General features: G+C 36.3%; 1 protein-coding gene across 6 annotated transcripts in view; it reads left to right on the top strand.

Moving 5' to 3' along the window:
- Positions 1 to 20237, top strand: part of PTPRM (protein tyrosine phosphatase receptor type M) — a 466786-nt gene that overhangs the window by 278298 nt on the left and 168251 nt on the right. For 3 of the 6 annotated variants that reach the window (XM_030444842.1, XM_030444843.1, XM_030444841.1), the window contains exons 12-14: positions 12452 to 12725; positions 13868 to 13904; positions 18440 to 18514. In XM_030444842.1, coding sequence (XP_030300702.1) covers positions 12452 to 12725; positions 13868 to 13904; positions 18440 to 18514 — 386 coding nt within the window. The remainder of the gene's footprint in view (positions 1 to 12451; positions 12726 to 13867; positions 13905 to 18439; positions 18515 to 20237) is intronic. The other 3 variants (XM_030444847.1, XM_030444845.1, XM_030444844.1) reach the window with 1 other exon arrangement.

The raw sequence follows: 20237 nt of genomic DNA, 5'->3' as shown, positions 1-20237 counted from the left end.
CCAAAGCAATTTAGGACTGATCTTATCTTGATCAAATCAAGACAAAGACAAATTAGAGCTACAAGAATGCAATATTTGATGCTGTGTTACTATAACGAACGTGTGGCGTCTAACAAAAATTGTGCAAGACCAGCTATTATCTGGCTTTATTATTATATTTTTGCGCAAGAACAGTTTAGGTCATATACTTTTTGTTAAAAACTATTCTCTGAGCATTGTCAAGCACAGACACCTCCTTGACATGACAGATGTAAAAATCTGATCAAGTTGCTATGCTATTTGTTCTGTAAACTGGAAGAAACCAAACTGCTTTCCTTTCACTGAACTGCATACTGAGGGGTTGGTTTCTTTGTTTGTTTTTTGGTTTTTTTTTGTTACTCTAATCTGTTCTGATGGCAGGAAGGTGTTTTTAATACAGATTCTGAAAGATGGAGGCTGTCTTATCATAAATAACTCTAAACAAGATTGGAGATAAGTGTTTCCTAGAAGCAGATAACTTTAATGATCAATGGTTTTCATTATAAAAGCCTTCCACATAATTTGGGACTGACTTGCCTATTCCAAGCAAATTTTACAGAAATCTTCTTCTCCCTCTGCCTTTCTCTCTCTAATTCTTCCTGTTTTCTTCTGTGCCCCTCTCTCTCCCCACCTGCCAGTCACCCTTTTCCTCTTTCACTCCTTTCTTCCCTGGTTTGAACAGATGATTGATGGAAAAAAATTCTCTGATTAAGACAAAGGTCACCAGCAGGATGATGTAGAAGATATGTACTTGAAGTAGTTCGCTAATTCTTTTATATGGATGGAAATATCCTCTTGAAACTTATCTCTGCAGCAGACTTTTCAGTTCTGTTGTTTTCTTTATATCCTATGGGAGAGTTCTACTATAGAGATGAAGGTAAGCCTCTTCAGGTGGCCAGAAGTAGACTAACAGTGTGTTTCTGTAACTGAAAACCATAGACAGTTTAATGGGAAGGAGGAAGGATGGCCTAAAAGATACAGCACTGGGTCTACATACAGGTGACATCACTTTTTTTGTTTAGCTTTATGCAAATGAATATAGCATATTCTCTCCAGTCTGCTCTCTGAAATCAAAATAAACGAAAAGAGCATTTTCTTCTCAAAAGGCAAAAGTTATCTATGTATGGCTGTGAACCACTTGGCAATGATGAGCAGTGTCATAAGCAGCTACGTGTACAGCTGTCTGGAGAGAATTATTCTTTTTTGCCGTTCTTTAGACCTAAGCAATACCAAAGAACCACGTGGCCAATCACCCCCCTCTGCCCCAGCTTAGGGATGGCAAGGAGGAAATCCAATGGAAACCTCGTGGGTCAAGACAAGGACTAGGAGGGTTCCATTCACCAATTATGGTCCAAGGAAAAGATTCATCTTGGGGAAAAAATAAATTTAATGTAGCATTAATCAAATCAAAACAAGGCAAAGAGAAAACAAAAACCAGAGCTTACCCCACCCATTCCTTCTCTCTGGGCCCAAATTACTTTGGTCCCAGTATCTCTACCTCCCCCCCTCCAGCAGCATATGCGGACAGGGAGTGTGGTTTATTGTCTATTTGTCACATGCTTATTTCTGCTGCTCCTTCCTCCTCAGGGAGAAGGATTCCTTACAGTATTCCCTTACTCCAACGTGGTCTCTCTCCCACAGGAAGCAGTCCTTCACACATCCATCCAACTTGAGTCCCTCCCATAAGGTGCAGTTCCTCAGGAACAAATTGCTCCAGCACGGGCTGCCCATGCAGTCACAGAGTGCTTTGGGAATGGTCACCTCCACTCCTGCAGGGTTCTCCACAGCTGCAGGTCCACTTCTGCTCCACTGTTTTTCTTCGCGACTACAGGTCCACTTCTGCTTCACCATCATCCTTCACAGAGGCAGGGAGACAGCCTGCTTTTCAACACAGGATGTAGGGGTGATCTGTTCAGGCACCTTCTCCTCCTCCTTCCTCACTGACTTTGATATCTCTGCCCTGGCACTCTTCTGATATTGCTCTCTCCTCCTTCTCTCCTCTTCCCTGAGCTCTTATAGCCACTCACTCCTTCTTGAACATGTTAATTGTAGAGACACATCTGTTGTCATGGATGGGCTAAACATTTGCATGGAGCTGGAGATTTCAGGGTGGATGGAGTTTTCAGCAGCTTCTTGCAGGAGCCACCCCTGGGGCCCCTCTGCCACTACCAAACCCAGCACCACATTAACCCAGATCATCACCTCACCCGTGATGCCCACCAAATCTCAGAACAGTGGCTTTGTGGTATGTTTTGTGGTATTCTTATCCTCACAATCAATCCCTGGTCTTCATCTATTTTAATCCATGTTGTGTGCAGACTACAAAGGAAGTAAGCTGCATCCCTATTTAATACTTCTCTGTAGTGAAGTCAGTCTCAAAGCCTCAAAGAACCTGAAGTCTTAGGTTAGTTCAGTTTAGACCAGCATCATTTAAGTTAGTGACTCTGCTGCTAGAAATTTCAATTAAGAGCATAAAGCCTTGTGGAGCGAGATCAATTATATCTGGTGTCTAGAGGGACTGAACCCTCTAGGTTTTATTCCGACTGAACCCTCTAGGGTTCAGTCGGAATAAAACCTGTTCACTGGTAAAATGAAGGAAGGAAGTGCTTCTTGCCTTGTGTGCTCTATACAACATATCTAAAATAAGAACTAAACTTTCTTTAATATAACTAATATAAAGTTTCCATCTGATTTTATCATGCTTTCCCAAGAAAACAAGGCTTTTCATACTGTTTACATGTCTGTATGTTCGTTCCTTCCCCCATTAGTATTGGACATCCTAGAAGTTTTCAAGCAAATATAAAATAGTCTAAATATTGCATAAATACTAAATTTCTCCCACATTTTGGAGTCTTGTACAGAGGAAAGACAGATTAGCATCCATGCTGAAGCATGGGGGCCGTGTTATGGTATGAAATAGCTCATTTCATTTGGTCCATCAGCAGAGAGCTATATTTCACATACCAGCAAGCCCCTATGTAGTGCAGAAGCAGTCACAACATGTGTTGCCTCTTTTCCAGCCAATATTTGGGAAATTCTAAAAGGAGCTCAGCATATTGAGGTGGGAGCTGGGTATCATAGACGATGTGTGGAATATAGATGGGATTATGGCGTGTTCTTGGGTACATATTCTGAACTTCTCACTGCAAAACTTGTATCATCTTAGTCTATTTATAAGGCTTTGAAGCATCTTGTTTCAAATGGCATTTAAAGAACCCAGTACCAGATCAGTGTAAATGAGATGTTGTTGTCCCACATACATGGAAGAGATATCAGCAGAGAATTGTTATGTTTGCCAAAAACATGATTGAGACATACCTATTAGGAAGACTATCAGTTTATGTATCCCAGTTATTTATGGAAGCTGAGTATCAGTTGGTAGAGCAGTTAAAAATTGCTCAGTAGATCACTGAGGTTGTAAAGAGATCTTGTAACAGTCGTTCTTGGATAAACAATTCCCTTCTCTAATCTTATAAAAGTATATAAAACCATTTCTTAACTATATTATGAAATAGATTAGTTTTATCTTTCCTACTACTACTTTTTCATTCATTTCTGGTGATAGTACATTTCAACATTTTTTCAGCACATTATCTGTTCTTTTTTTCTCTCTGCATTCTTATGCTGTATAGTCCTTTGTATTCTTAAATGTTTCAGTCTATTTCTGCTTTTGTTTGCTCAGTTTTTCTTTCTCTTTTCACAGGCATAGTTAGTTATCTACAAACCAAAACTATTTGAATGTGTCCTTACAATCTCTTAATTGTAAACATTTATTTTCCTACAAAAAAATAATAAATAGACTGCCATATCTCTTGTGCCCTCCCTAGCTTGTCACTTACAGTGCGTATTTAGTAGCTAGATCTTGGTGATACAGTATGGAGCACATTAGGGAAGATCTGTAATGAGAGATGACTTTTGCTTGCTCAACAAATACACAGTTAATAGCTGAGATAGTTTAATATGGAGCCAAATGCTCCCTAGCTTTGTACTATGTACACCTGTAGAAAAAAAATTTGAAGTAAGTGTGAAACAATACAATTATAAGTTAGTTTAGTTTTATTCCTACTTTTCACTCATGTAATTCTGTGCAGGACTAAAGAATATGTACAGATTCTCTATATTTATGTAATCTTTATAACAGTTTTGGAGACATAGTTGTGTCCTTGTCATTCCATTTGTCATAATTCTGACAGCCTCTTCTTCTTACATACCAGTATGTTAGCATCATTCCCATCCTAGCTGGGCACCAGTATTTAAATAATAGAAACAAATACCTGTGGGGTATTTTTATACCCAGGGAGGGGAGGAAAAAAATCATCAAGGATCTGGAGGGCTGGGAGAGTTAAAAGAACACTTCTGATTCCCTTGCCAGTCAGTGAGTTTCAGCTGACAGCAGAGCAGTCTCTTGTGCCACAGACATTGTTGGCATTTTGCCTCAACACCATTTAGATATCTGTGTTGATCAAATAGTTCTTAACAATTTTGATGCACTGTTTTAGTAATAAACTAATACTTGCATGTACTAAGGGTAAGTTAGCATATGTATTGACTTTATTGATTTTTGCAAAGGTTGGACTGGACAAAGTTAGAACTGCAGTCCATCAGCATGTTCTGTGTTGGACTACCTGTTATCACTTCCATGTTTTAACTCTTTCTTATCAAAACAAATTTTATTCTAAAACAAAAGTATTAGCAACTGAAATGCTGAAAAGATTTTTTTCCCCTCCGCTTCTCTCTGATTTATTTACCAACAAAACAAATTTACATTTATGACAACTGTTTTTAATGGCAGAAACATTTCACAGACTGTGAATGGTACACAATTATCTGCAGTTACAATGCTGAAGATCCACTGGATGTTCTCTGCCCCTGACACAGTGTGCTTAGATTTTCTAAACCGGTCAATCTGTATACTAGAAAATAAGGCAAAAACTTAAATACACTGCCACCAGGACTAGGTGGCAACCATCCGGTCAATGGAAGGTGGAAGAATCATGTGTCATTGTCTCCTTTTCCATTTTTGCAGATTTTCTTCTAAGAATTTTTGAAGACATAACTCTACTGTTTCCCTTAAATCCTAGAAAGTCCAAACTCACTAAAAAAGGATTTTTCAGTTCGGTATTTGGAAAAAACAAACCAAACATTCCAATCCATGATGAACTGACAGTGTCCATTGCTTTACCATTTTCAGAGCCCATCTGACTACTGCAATTAAGATATTATATGGCAACTGTTTTCCTTCTTGAACAAATTGAATGCATTGACATACCCTGCCCTATGACTGTCCTTGGAGGAAAGAAAAAGCAAAGATCTTTAACTTCCAGTGAGATAATGCTCCCCCCCATGAGAGCTGTCATTATTTCCTGTATAAATCAGTAGGAATACTAAAGAGAGGTTTGCTTGGATACATTCTTCCCAGAAAATCCCCTCTGTATATGCTGACTTTTAAGTCTTTGAGACTGTCCATATGAAAAAGTTGGGCAGTCACAAAACAGCTTAGGAGTTCTACATTAAAATCCAGATACTGTTTCCCCGTGGTCTTGGGTCTGTAAAGATAAAGCAGATTACAACACTTGAGAGTTTACATTTGGTACTATCTCTAGGGCCTAAACCTAAGCTGTCTTATCTCTTCCTTTACAGCTGCTTAGGTGTTTCTGCTTTGATTGATCTGAGAAATAGGGCTCCTTACATGAAAATGGAGGTGCTGTACTTCCTCTGGTGTTCACTCCAGGTCTGATTCCAAAAGATTTGTGGCTTTCTCCAGTTTGACTTTTCCCTGGGCTAGAATTTTCAGGTGCCAGTAATAGTGTTTCCTGAGAATGAAGACAGACCCTGTTTTGGAGAATGTAGCCAGATTTACCTCTTGACTTACATAGCCCATATATAAAGTCAAGTGTGGAAGTAGAATCATTCCATTCAAGTTTCAACAAGCAGCTAGCACAAGTTATTTTCTTAGCCCCTTTCCTACATTTTGTGAACACCAACTATCCTGCAGACTTATAAACCTGCCAAAGATTTGTGGGACTTTTGTTTTCAAAAAAACTCCTGACTTCAAGTAGAGATACAAATTAAAAGTTAAAGAGATTTAAGACACCCCACACTCACAAAAAGAAAAGACAATGCACCTATAGCAGTTGTATATCAAGCACTTAAATGTGAACAGTTCCAAAACAGTTGGTTTGTTCTGTGTTGCCAGTATGATTTTCAACATTGCCTAATCCACCTTCTTTTTTCCCCTTTATAAGTTAGATCTTAGTACATTACTTTAACAATACTTACATCATTTTTTACATTTGTATAGCAGTCTTGATTTGGAGGTTTTGTTTGGTTTACTTGTTTTTCTTTAATGTAAGTTCAGTACTCTCATATCTGAACCTTATGTTCATGCAAGGCTGTTTAGTCTGGTCTTACTTTTACTCCATAAACTCTTAAGTTTATGTAGTCTTTGATCTGGTCCCATCCTACCTGAATGCAAATTCAGTCTCGGAAAAAAAAAATAATAAAAAAATTACAAACTCACACAGGTTGCTTAATTTCTAATGCTTAGACAAGAAAAGGTCCCTCTCCCAAATCAACTACCCATTTTATGTTCTTTCAGTTAAGGATTGCAGTTATCACCTTTATTCAGTGCCACCTATATTAATTTTACAGACTCTTGCTCAGTAGGAGGAGAGTTAGGGACAATTTACTGTAACCTATTTCCCTGCTAACTGTAAATTCTCCATTCCTGTCTTTTAAAGAGTATTTTTCCCTCTTCCGTTTTAAGATGTCATTTAGTTTCTAGTACTGTAAAATTTTAAGTTATAGGGTAGCTTACAAGAAGCTAGTGCAATATAAGGGCAGGAAGAAACAGATCAAAATCTCCAATGTTAATCAATATAGCTATGTTATGAGCATGTTAGAAACAACTGATGACAGAGATGAAGGAGATGTTATGTTGCAAGATGCATTGAAAAATTGTCCAAAGATTGTATTTTTTAAATGAAGCAGTGCTAAATAATAAACCCTTTACCCAACGTATTATGAGCAAACATGTATGGAGCTTTTGATACAAAACATTAATTAAAAACTGTAAAGTGCTTATGAGTTAAAGGGCAATACACAATTGCCTACACAAGTATTGCTGAAATTGTGCAGACTCTATAGACTGTTGTGATTTGAGCAATTGAGTTCTTCATGAATATCAAATTGAGATTACAAAGGTGGGTTTTAGGTTTCTTAGCTTTTCCAGCTATTAAAACTTTGCTATAGTGCAGTGAAGTGGTTCTAGCAAATAGATAAAGTAGGACTGTGGAAATGAGTGATTGAAATAATGGCCAATAAATAGATTAAAGGTTTTTCTATTGTTTAAATCTATTGGCAATAAAAGAAACCAAGCGTGCAAGAAACAAGTCTATAAAAAGTACCAGTTATATATGTTTATAATAAAACATCAGACTAAGAAGAGAGTTACTACAATGAGCATAATACTTTAAATTAGGTTTCACAGTGCCACTGTTAACAGTCTACAAAAATAGTCCAACATTTTACCCAGCTGAAGTTTAACAGCATTGCAGGCTTTGTACATTTTTAGGAAAAAACCAAACACCCTGATTTTTGAAAGATAATATAAAAGTATGTCTTGATGAGTTTTTCGTTTTGAACAGTTGAAGCAAGTCAGAGGGAACGAGCACCTTTCCTGTTCTCGTTTTACAGCTGGAGAACTGAGGCACAAGATATTTAATTAACCTGCTTCAGATCACACACAGCAGCAAATAAACTCACATAATCTTGGTCTAGATTGAGGTCCTTAGGGCCATCTTTCTTTTGTAAAATAAGTTTTTAAAAATTCCTTGTGGCTTCAACAAATTGTTTGCAGTTAGGAGAAGTGTGAAGACTGAGACAGAGGAAACATGGCTGACAACCCAATAACAAAGTGATCAATTTCCCTTTGATTTCAATTTTGATTTACTTTTGATGGAGGTGCAATTATAAAATCATAATTTTCAATTTATAAGTATGTAGATTATAAGTGTTAAGGACTTCTGTATTAAGAATCTTGAAGTCCATGCTTGTATCCAATAACCCCTTCTTAGAAAATGATTTGGTCTCTTTGAATGAGACTCTGATTAGTTAAAAATCTCATTACTGAATTCCAGTAATGTGGAATAATGTCCCGATTCAGCAAGTTATTTTAATGCCCATTTCATGTACTTAAGAATAGATGTACACTTGAGTCTTCTTTTGAATTAATTGTTTTCTTCATTTTTCTGAATATTCTTAGCATCTTTGATTACTGTGTTAATGTTTTTTTTTTCTTTATTGTCTCTTTTTCAACTCTGAAAAAATGTTATACTTAGCAAAACTGACAGACCATTTTAATTTAAGCAACCCAATTTCAGTAAATATCTGAGAAGCCTGGTATGTCTAATTTCTAACCAAAATTACAGTCATTATGTGCAGATTGGAATCTCTGCATAATCATTTAAATTTGGAACTGTTTTGGAATCGTTAAAATAAAAAGTAGCTTAAAACTTGCATCAAATTCTTCTTTTCCCAAACACCTCTTTTAATTCCCAAATTTGAAATATTTGAATCCTAAGTTAAAAATAGCTCTTATGTGTTTCTTTCTTGATGCAGTAAGTTTCAGTCTATATAAAAGCAGATTTGTGTTAAATTTCCAAGGCACTGGAATTCTGTAGTAGAACTGCATAACATGAATTAAAGTTAAATTGCATTTCCTTCCTTCAGAAAGATCAGTTCTACCAATGGCCCAGTATGTTTTTGGTAGCTTTCACTGTAGTGTAGATTATATTTTTTGGATCACAGGGAGGAAGATTTTTCTTTCTGAAATGGAGAGGTGTGGAAAAGGAATAATGCAACTTCAAACAAGCAGGAAATCTGACTGATACCTGAGGGGAATAATAGTCCTGGTCAGAGCTCTTCCAATTCACTAAGCCTGAACCCTTTTCAGCACAGGCAATTCAGATGTTATGTACTGAGGAAAGCAGTTTTAACAGTAAGAATTAGAGGAGTCTTCCAGGTTATAATTGTAATTGAGGTAATTTTGTAAAATTCATTACCAAAATTATCTCATTTGTATGAATGTAAAACGTATCACTCATAAAGTTCTGTCAGGTTTCTGTTGACCTGGGTGCTTATAATGTGTTCATTTACATGAGAGAAACAGCAGTGTGTGGAAATTGGGCAACAGGCAGGGTCTAGTTTTTCATTAATGCTTGGACTTTGATAAAGGGGAACAGAAAATAGCTGCTTGACCTTTCTGTGCTTAAATTATTAAAGAGCTAATAGATTTGAGGTCTGGATGCTTGCAAATCTAATTTGTCTCATGGAGTAAGGATGAGAAGATATTTTGAGTTTGAAATTGCTCCAGTCAACTTAGCTCTTTCTTTAATGTATCCAAAGATGAATAGATGGCAGGCTTTTAAAATGTAATGTGCAAGGAATTGTGTGTATAGTACAACTAACATGAATTTGCCAGAGAAAAAAAAAGCAATTTAACCACAGATTTGTTTCTAAAGTATCTACAATCTTTCATTTTAATCACTGAGTGAAAAATTAGAAATCTTCATTTCAGCCTGTACTGAAATAGGTCATATTGCCTTATCTGGTCTGAGGTTCTTTTTATATTCTGTCCTGATACAACAAAAAAGGTAACCATATTCTCCTAAAGGCAACAGCCAAATAACTTATTTTACTATCCATCATGCTTTAGTGAAAGGGATTCTTATCTTTGCTGAAGTATTAGGCAAGTCTATGCATCTTCAGTTCCTTGCAAGAGTGGATGTTTACATTATCTTCTGCTTTTTTTCCAATAATCCATTTAAATTTGCCAATGGCATTTATTGTAGATTCACTGCAAACTAGTATTAGAGGCAATGTGCTCTCTTCAAAGCAGCCCGGAATCCAAGTTCTAAACAACTGTGTTTTGTTCCAGAAAATTAACTAAGATCATGTCAAACATTGATTTGAAAGAGAAAAAACAAGATAGTGATTAATTTTTAAGCATACATATTTCATGGCTACTTTTTCCAGTTCAGTTCTCTTGAAAGAAATTTTGCCTTATGTTGACCTTCATTTAGTACTTAACACGAGCTTAATCAACTAATGAAAGTCTTTCTGCTAGACGCATAGACTTTGTTGTACCAAGCAGCAAAATGTGCAGACAGTGGCCTTCATGTGGATCCTCAAACATTTGTTTGTCTTCCAAATTTTACTTATACATGTTAATGTATGGGGTTGAGCATGAGATTAAAACATCTATATTTAGGTCTTGCAGATGTCTACATTTGAATTCTGTATTTAGTTACTGCAGTCAGTGAAGCCTAGAAAGCAGTTAAGTTGATCCAAAAGTAGATACCTCCTCACTACTTACATCCTAAAATCTGACACCTGTATTGAGTAGCTCTCCAGTGGCAGTAATGGCAATTTACATATGTATACACATCTTCACGAAGACACTTATATTTAAGTGTCCTATCATTGTACTAAATCTCTACTATCATGAAAGTCTAAATTAGGCAGTATTTAGATATTAAGCATCCTCAGTATTAACTTTGTGGGCACTTTTTGTGATTATAGGAAGTGCATTATCTCCTACTGAGGATGCTAAATCTTAAAAGCTGTGTATTGCACATGGTCAGTCTGTCTGGTAAAAAAAAAAAAAAAGAAAGAAAGAAAGAAAAATAGGATAGCCAAGAGAACTAGCATTCTTCTGCCTATTGATTGTTCAGCTATGAAGTCTCTGCAGACCTAGCATCATACTGCCATAGAATCATGAAGTCGTAAAAATGCTTTGGGTTAGAAGAGACTTTTGAATATTATCTAGTCCACCACATCTTTCAGTAGATCATGTAGCTCAAAGCCCCACAAGGCTTTGGACAATTCCACTAATGGGGCATCATTCAAGCACACAACATTATCTAAACTTGCAGAGACAGCCTGAGTGTAGAAGCAACATCTTTTTCTGGTTTTGCACTGAGTCAGTAAGGCTCCAGAAGATGCAACAACTGTAAAGTTCTGTGCCAGTGCCCAAAGCAACCTAAGTCTAGCAGCACCACAGCAGGTGCAGGAGCTCACTGCCTATAAGCTGTATGGATGACTGCACAAAGTCATCTCTTTTATTTCTAAACCAGATTTGGCTTCAAAAAGAGTAATAACCATACCTGTGCAGTGACATTTTTAAGCCAATAAAGCCCTATTTGGTCCAGAGAGACCTGCAGATGCCCAGCCCAAGTGTGTCTTTTGGTAAAATAATAATCTGTTTACAGATGACAGAAGGGGAACATGTCAGAAAACGGTGTGGATATTTCATCTTTAATGAACATATCCTACCCAGATTGCTGCTTTTTATGAATTACCCACTTGAAAGATCATGAACTGTGACTACATGCAGATGATAAGCAAAAATGTGACACCTTGCTGCTTTAATATCAATCACTCAAACTGACTTACTCACTGGAATTCAAGAATCCTGGTGACAAAACTTGATTACAATCACTGGATCCCAGTGAAGCAGTAAAGTTGCAAGCCAGTCCTCTTTAGAGACTTGGCCTTCCCACTACACAAATTTGAAAACACTGACTCAGGCTATTACAGCAACTGCCAGGGTATAATGATTATACTGTTTGCATATACAGCAGAAATCACAATGTCTTTGCTCCTGTTTGAATGTCCAGAGCACCTTTACAGTGCAGAGGGAGGGACTGTTCCCTACAGGTCCCCATACAGCAAAGAATGCAAGCACAAGCACAATTGCTTTGCAGAATGCAGAAACACTCTAAAAACATGGTTATCTCTAAGATTTTTAAAGAACTTTGCTGAACGAGAATAACTTCCATCAAAAAGGGCTTTGTTCTTGCTCAGTAACAGTCAATATGCCACTGAAATTTTAAAAGGCTGTAATTTACTCTGTATTCGGGTTTATAAATAGTTATAATGTCAACAGGTAAGCAAACGCTATTCCCAATCTCTTTGTAATTTATTACTTCATTTTTATCTCACTAGTCATGTCATTTGAGACAGGACAGAGGATGGATTTTACTTATAGCTTTATACTTCTGTGAACAACACAATACTTAATTCTACATTTTAGCTCTAATCAAGCAAGCATTTCCTTTACAAGAGTTTGAAAAGAAAAGTGATTTGCGCATTTGCTAAATGAAAAGCTGTGGTGTGTAAGGCTAATTTTGCTTTTTCCAAACGAAGCTAATTTATTTGAGAGCATTAATCTAATCCAGACATAGTTGCACTCGGATATCAAAATGGCATTTTCTTCCTGTGTTCTTTGATTTTTACACTTTGTTTTGGGTTTTGGTTTGGTTTTTTTCCAGAAATACTTGTACGCTATTATGGTTTCAGAATAAGTTGACTGCCTGAGGCTTAAAATAACTCATATATTTCTTTTTTTTTTTTGTCTTTATTATACATTTAGTGTCTACCAAATAGTTGTTGAAGAAGAACGTCCACGGAGAACCAAAAAGACAACTGAAATCCTGAAATGCTACCCAGTGCCCATTCATTTCCAGAATGCCTCCCTTCTGAATTCCCGATACTACTTTGCTGCAGAGTTTCCAGCCAATGGTTTGCAAGCTGCTCAGCCATTTACCATTGGTGATAACAAAACCTACAGTGGTTTTTGGAACACTCCTCTTCTTCCTCATAAGAGCTATAGTATCTATTTTCAAGCTGCTAGCAGAGCCAATGGGGTAAGTCTTATAACACGTGTGAGTTTACACTGTATTTTTGTGTAAATAGATGCCACCAACAAGCAAGATGCCCAGTTTAGTTGCTAATGATAATGTGCAATAAACGTAAAATTTAACACACTGAATCTTAAAAAAATAATAGTTTTCTTAACACAATATTGCTTAATGATTAAAGGTTACATAAAAGAGGAGTGAAAACAGCACATTTTGTTAACAGTGAGTAGATAAAGTAACGGGTTACCATTCTGCCTTAATATCCAAAAGCTTTTTTGGTTGTTTCTTTTTGTTGGTTTATTGCCTTGTATGTTTGGTTTTGTGCTCTGAAGAAGAGAGTGTTGTGATGTCTTTGCATTAAATTTAAGCCAGTCTTGACTGTTGATTTTAGCACTTCCTGTCCAGTTCCATTACCTTAGTTTTAATGTCTTGAACTCCCATTTTCTCATTTGGTTGCCCTGACTGAATTAGAAACCACTTTTTTTGCTCTTTCTGCAAACAGTAGAAGAAAAATAAGAAGATGGAACTGAAATGAAATGTGTGTTAAAAGGTCTTTGCAGATCATGTTTCATCAGGGTAATTCTTCCTGGAATTGTTTTTCATTTCCTGGACAGACCTAGCCAGAGCCCTTCAGTTCTTGATAAGCTTTGGCTGTTTGTGCTGACAGCCTGGAAATGTTTTCTGCCAGAAACCTTAATGGCCCCTTTTTCACAGTGCCCTGACAGTGCAGAAATGTGCAACAGTAGTGATGATTTTTTCTTTCTAAAATTGTCTAGTATGATGCCTTGAAATCTAGTATGATGCCTTGAAATATACTATCTGTAAGAAAAAGAAAAATATCCCGAGGTCAATATGTTGCCAAAGTAAAAATCTGAACACTTGCCTGTGCTCTTGTGAATATCTTTCATGTATTTTCTACTTTTAGAGAAATATTAAATGAAATGTTTATGTAGCATTCTCAAGCAGTGTTTGTCCACATTATGAAAGTTCATCTGAGTTGCTTAATAATCAGTTAAACATGTAATGAAGCACATTAAAAATGAACAATCCTCTGACATTTTTATCAGTACCTTTAAGAGTAGAATCATGGATGACATTCCTTGTTTAGAAACACAAAATGTGACCTTTTTCCTCTTTATTTGACACAGGAAACCAAAATCGACTGCGTCAGAGTAGCCACAAAAGGTATGTTCATATCATGTCATGTATTCTGTTTTTCAGCCTGGTGACCTTTCCCTCATGTGGTCTTTGCAAACTTCCCAAAGTGTTTACATTGGCAAAAGCATCTCTAAACCTATTACAGAATTCTAAATTATTCATTTTTGTCTGTAGCTGAGATTTAGGAAGTTTGTTTGTTTGTTTGTTTATAAAATAAACGTATTACTTATATTTAGTTGTCTACTTGAACATGGCGTTTTTAAAATATATTTTGTGGGTTTTTATATGATCTCACAATAATGAGTTTTTACTTTTCCATATACTAGAACTGTAAAATTACCAACTGCAGAGTGCATACTAGCTGCTTATACATCTGTAGTGAAAAATGACTCCCCACTTGTAAGCAATTATCTTATCTTAATTGTTCTATAAAAGAAAAGTGGAGGAATCATGTTCTTCATTTTCATGTACAGATCACCTATGGTTGTTGGACTGTCAGCACATGATATTATCATTTGATATATGATATAACTACATAGGACAAATTTTTATAACTGAGACAGTGCTAGCTGTAGGTTAGCAGTGCTAGCAAGAAAAGATAAACACACTGCTGATATATTTACCTTTGGAAGCTTGGATCTGTCTGTGATTATCTTTTTAATCTCACCTTTTTAATACCTCTTGCTGGTGGTAACTTCAAAGTCTGGAAAGGAACTAATGGGATAGTATGATTGTTTGGAGACTGTAATAGAGGAAAAGAAAATAAAGTACTGCTGAGAGTAGGAACAAATAATACCACCTTATGGTTTGGACACCCAGTAAGAGTATGAAACAAAACCTGCATCATCCTTGTACCAGTGTTCCTAGCAGGAGATCATGCACATCTCAGAGTGGTTATCCCTAATGTAACCAAGCCCACCATGATGCCCTTTAGATGTAGGCTTCACAGTTTCACCACCAGCACTAAATCATAGCAGGATGGATGAGAATCACATTACTTGAAAGTAAAGTCAAAGTTAGCATGCAGTTGTCTCTCTTGAAAGGCTGGATCTGCCCTAATGTGACAAATACAGTTTTTTCTGACTCTTTGAACTGGTTCCTGGTTTGTTTGCTTTTTTTTTTTCCAAACCAAAGGAAGTAGTTTTAATTCTAATTTGCAGACTGCTCACTAATCCATAGAAGTCTTTCAAATGTCTGAACTAAAAGTCAATAAAATATAGATAAGAGAATAATTTCAGAATCAAGTGGAATCCTGTATTACTGTTTACTGGTAGCTTCAGTGATAACGGGACAGGACTGCATTGCCTCAGAAATCATAAGAGGTGATTAGAGATATGGATTTTAGATTATTTGAAGATTTATAGTCTTAATTCATTAATGGATGTTCAACTGTTTCAAATTACTTGACTGACTGAAAAATCTCTCATTTGAGAAGTGAGGGTAACTTTATGGATTGGAATGGCTCCCATAGCAACAAGCTACTTTGAGCTAACCTATTTGGCAATGGAGATGTGAGAAACACAGCTTTTATTTTAAACAAATCTCCATAAATTTCAGTTTTGAAGGCATGTTTCATAATTCTTCATAATACCTTTATGAAACCTGTAAAACAATGGGGGGGAGTTGTTGTGAGAACTTTGAAACTAGAGATGTCCTCAATGGCATTTATATTTCTTGGTGCTAAATCTTTTGGGGGGCTTCTATAAGGCCCTGGTTCCCATCATTAGAAAATTGATGTCTGTATTATATTTTTAAACTATATTGATTTTATAATTTAAAATGGAGACCATGACATATTTTAATCTGATACTAATTATACCTGTCTGTACAGATTTTTTTCCCTTAAGATCTAACAGAGATACTTGAGATAAAAACAGTTTTTTATGCCCTCTTTGGACTTCCCTCAAATGGACTAGAAAGAATAGCCCAAATTCTTATGTCTGTAGGTCAGAAATCACTACACCTACAGTGGGGCAAAACTGAGAACTGTCCTCTCCCATTCACCTCCTCTTTTATTCACACCCCTCCCCAAACTGCTTATTGCAACATTCCCATTGCCTTTACCCAGGAAACGAGGATGTGGGACCTGAGAGGGGCACCAAGTGCATTGGCAGCCCTTCCTGGGGTCCAGGTCATTCCATGCAACATCCATGGTGCTTCACCAAGCCAGCTGAAATTGGCCAAGCCACCTCATTGTCTGTATTAAGGCTGTGTGGGTAGCCAGTTTGAAGTATGCCCTCAGGACCAATATGGGAGCTCAGAACCTAACCTGAGCATAACTATATCATTTGATAGCTGTGTTTCCTTTAATTACCTCAACTGCAGATAAACATAAAGTTTTTGGTGGCCTTGAGGCCTTAAGATCATTGAAATTCTATTTTATCACTGAGTTTTGCAATGTTCATTCCATGACCCACTGTAGGCTTTTGTATTTTTTTATTAAAACAAATGAGTAAGTGATTACAAAGATACAGAGATTCTTGTCCCAGATCCAGCAGAATCCTTGAGCAGGTACTTCACTTTTCACTCCAGTTGATGTCAACATGAATAATGCCTCTGCTTACTGTCAAGCATGTGCTCAACTGGAACTGTTGCTGGATCAGAGCCAAAGTGCACTGGGTAGCCTGCTACCATATTAACAGGCTTCTTGTTAGAAAAGTACATCCTAACTCCAGTGGGTCAGGTGCATGTGTAGGATCTGCAGCTGAATTATTCTTTCTCATTCCTCCAAGTATATTTTAAACAACCTCAATTTCTAACACTTAAAAAAGAAAGTACGTTTTATGCCCATCGCATTTTTACAAATGGAACATGAGTAAAAATGTGTTCTTTTAGAGATCATATAAAAATCCTGATTGCAATGACCTTAATTGTGTTTTAGGGTCAGAATATTAGGTTTTGTAGTGCTGAAAGTTCTCCTCCAACTTCTGCTGAAGTTAAAGAGAACCATTGCCACTTACTTTGCTTGGAAAAGGATCAGACAGCATATTCTTGTGATGCAGTCTGCTGATCTTAGTTTTCTGAAGAGAGAGGCTTCTAGGACCTCTGTGACTATTTGGTGTATATACAAATGTGGAGTCTGCAAGGTTTCCACTGCCATTATTTTTGACAAGATAATTAAACAAACAAACAAACAAAAACCAGGAAGAGATTTTTGTACCAGTGGTAATAAGGGTTGTCGTATTTTGCTTGAAATATGACTTTCATATACCTACTCTTTCTTCAAGCCTAATGACTGTAAAATCTCAGCAGACGAACTTGAAAACATTCCAAAACTCCTCCAAGTTTATTGCTATCAACTTTGTAGTGTTTTGTGATTTATATTAAGACTATATTTCCTGATATGACTTGCAACACTGTCTGGATAGAAACATCTTGGTTGTCTCCTAGGATTCCAGTTCTCAAGAGGGAAGCATTATTGTTCTAATTTTGCAATATTAGAAGACTTTCATTAATTATGAGAGAGAAAAGGATACTATAATATTTTAAATCCAATAGCAACAGTACTCTAGCAGCTACTATCAACACTGCATTTCAGTGTTGCAGAGGGATATTTCAAAATATTATGCAGCAGCAGTTTTGAGTTTAATTGTCTGCAGATGGTAGATGATCTATTTTCCTCACTCATTGCCACATTTCTAATAGCACCCAGGCTGTTCTATGTAAATGACTGATCTTTCATATAATTTTGTCCTTAATTTTCCAATATTTTTTTCTTTGCATCATTCTCCAGCTGCATCATGGTGGATCTGACCTTTTAATTTTTTTTATATTCCTTAATATATATGTATCATAATGTGCTTAACCATTTAGAGGCAATCACAGAACTGCTGAGAAACAAAGAAATATGATATTTTATTAGTGTGAGACACTGTAATAGTTATCTATATCTATATTGGAGTTAAGCTCCAACAGAAAAGTCTGAATACTGCAGGCACACAAACAATTCGGGTTTTTCAGCTTCTCTTGTCTTAGTGGCAAAACCTGAACTTGACACTTGGACCTCAAACAGTTGCATACATACCTAACCAAAACCATGCCAACTCTCAGTGGTCATTCTCTGTATGCTGAAAGTTGAGTATATGTGTAGTGGGTGCAATTACAGAACAAAAACCCAAGTGGGTAGAAGGAATATATTATAAGTGAGAATTATCTTTTAAAAGTATTATAGGCAAAATGTACTGCTGTGAAATAGGACAACAAAAAGTGAAAGTAGTTCACATTACCTGGAGAAGTTAATACTAGAGTGATCTGAATAAGCCATTAATGTTTACTCAGAAGGTCTGGTGCTGTGACTAGCAGAGCCAAAGAGTCTTCAATTTTCTCAAATGCATTATATGTAAATAATGTGTTTTGAGTCCTCTTCCCGAGTGAAAGTCAACTATGAAAGCTTATTAATTTGCGGAATAACCAAACTAACAGCTGGTGGGAGTTTTTTTGGTTTTCTTTTCTAAGAAGTTCAGACAATAAACTATTGACCACGATTCTTCTTGCTGGCCTAGCTTCAGTCTGGCTTTTTTTTCCCTCATGCATGCTGACCTGGAAATCTTCCTTTGCCTTAGCTGCGATAATCGTGACTCAGCTTACAACACCATACATTCGCATCGCCCCTGCCGCAGGCGACGACCAACTAACAGGTCAGATGTTCAAGTACAGACAAGTCATCATGCCCATTTTGTCTCATTTTCTTCGGCTCCTTTTCCCTGACAGTTTCTTCATTTTTCTGCTCGTAAAGAGTTTTCTGTGTTAAAGGTTTCTTTTTGTTTCTAGATTTTTCTTCCACTTCATTAGATTAACCTGTGTGCTTGGCACCAAAACTTACACATACATCCCTGTATGTACAACTCCGCTGCATGTGCCCATTTTCTGTGTGATCTGTGGAATGTCTCTTCAAGCCTGATATTGTCAAGAGACCTAGTCTCACTCCGTCCACAAATTAACAGTTTAATTATAGATATATAAATGTGTGCCTGTTTATTTTTTTCTGTATCATTAGATCAAGATAGTAGAATTTCTAAATAATTCAGTCTTGAGAGTTGCATGCAAAGTTAGGACAAAGACATTTTGTCAATGTTCTTTTTTTTTATTTTATTCTGCACAATGTTCATATTTTCTGGCAACATTTAAATATGCAAACGATTAAAAGAAATAAAATTTATTCTATTTTAATTACATCATTCATGAGTTCTATCAATAAAGCAAAATCGTCTAGTATGTGGCATATGAGAATGAACAAGACTATAAAGTTTTAAATCTAGTTGTCAAAGTAAACTCAGTACAAAAGTGAGACAATTATTAAGCTGTATGTAGCTTGAGGGCTGGTTTGAAGTATACCAGGAAATCTTAATGAACCTGGGGAAGTTATTAATTTTTTCAGTAAATAAGCACATCCATAAATCTTTTAAGAGGTCTAGAAACCTTTTTGTTTTCTAACAGAAATAAAGAACATTAAAAACTCTAGAATCTAAGGTGGGCTTGATGCAGTATGTTACAGGGGAAGTGAGACCTAGTCCATCATTGTTTAGCATGTGATAAAATCAATGTCTTTCATGGGAATACTGGCACAGTTACTTGAGAAGAATATTAAGTGTTGCTACTGGGTTGTCTAAGTCATGAGGAGGAGTTCAGATGCAGATCTGGATACTGCTGTAGTCAATTAAGAGACAGTTGAATGATCAGCTTAAGATGAGAGGATTAATGATATGCATGCTATAGCTTTTAATTATGTGTTATAATAAAAAAGCTGAGTGATCCTTAATGCTCAAGTTACCATGTCAATCAAGACAAAACTGTTGCATGCAAATTCATATAATGTTTATGTTCAATAACATGAACTAACCAGAATAACATCTTTAGATGATGCTAGGTTCTTGTTAGTCCTGCTTGTCAGAAGCTCTGTCCACATACATTTCTATAGCTCAATTATCTTTTGCTTAGAAATACAAATAAAGCTTTGAGGAGACAAAGAGGATCTCTTCCAAATCCTTGAAATTTCACAAGTTTCATTTTCTTCAGCACAGTATTCACAGAAGCTTACATATTTTTCCACGTGGATAATTAAGTTTTTCTTAACTTATTTTGGTTTTTGTTTATTTTAATACAAAACTGAGCAGCTACAGGAAATGCAGGACTTATTCCTGTTCCACAAGGGGGAGATGGCTATAGTAGTTAACAAAAAGAGACATCCAGCTAGCATAGGACATCCAGCAATGTATTTATTTGGTTGCTTTGTCTCTGGTGGCTCATAGTATTGGCACTCCAGTTGTCTGTCAGATCTGTGACTTTTATTTTCTTTAAAAAAAAAAAAAAAAAAAAAAGTAAATTTCTTCCAGGAACTAAATTTTGTAGTGAAAAAGAAAG

Source organism: Calypte anna, chromosome 2 (genome assembly GCF_003957555.1).
Source record: "Calypte anna isolate BGI_N300 chromosome 2, bCalAnn1_v1.p, whole genome shotgun sequence".
Classification (NCBI taxonomy): domain Eukaryota; kingdom Metazoa; phylum Chordata; class Aves; order Apodiformes; family Trochilidae; genus Calypte; species Calypte anna.
The sequence above is the reverse complement of the archived record's forward strand: the minus strand, read 5'-3'. Positions and strand labels throughout refer to the sequence as shown.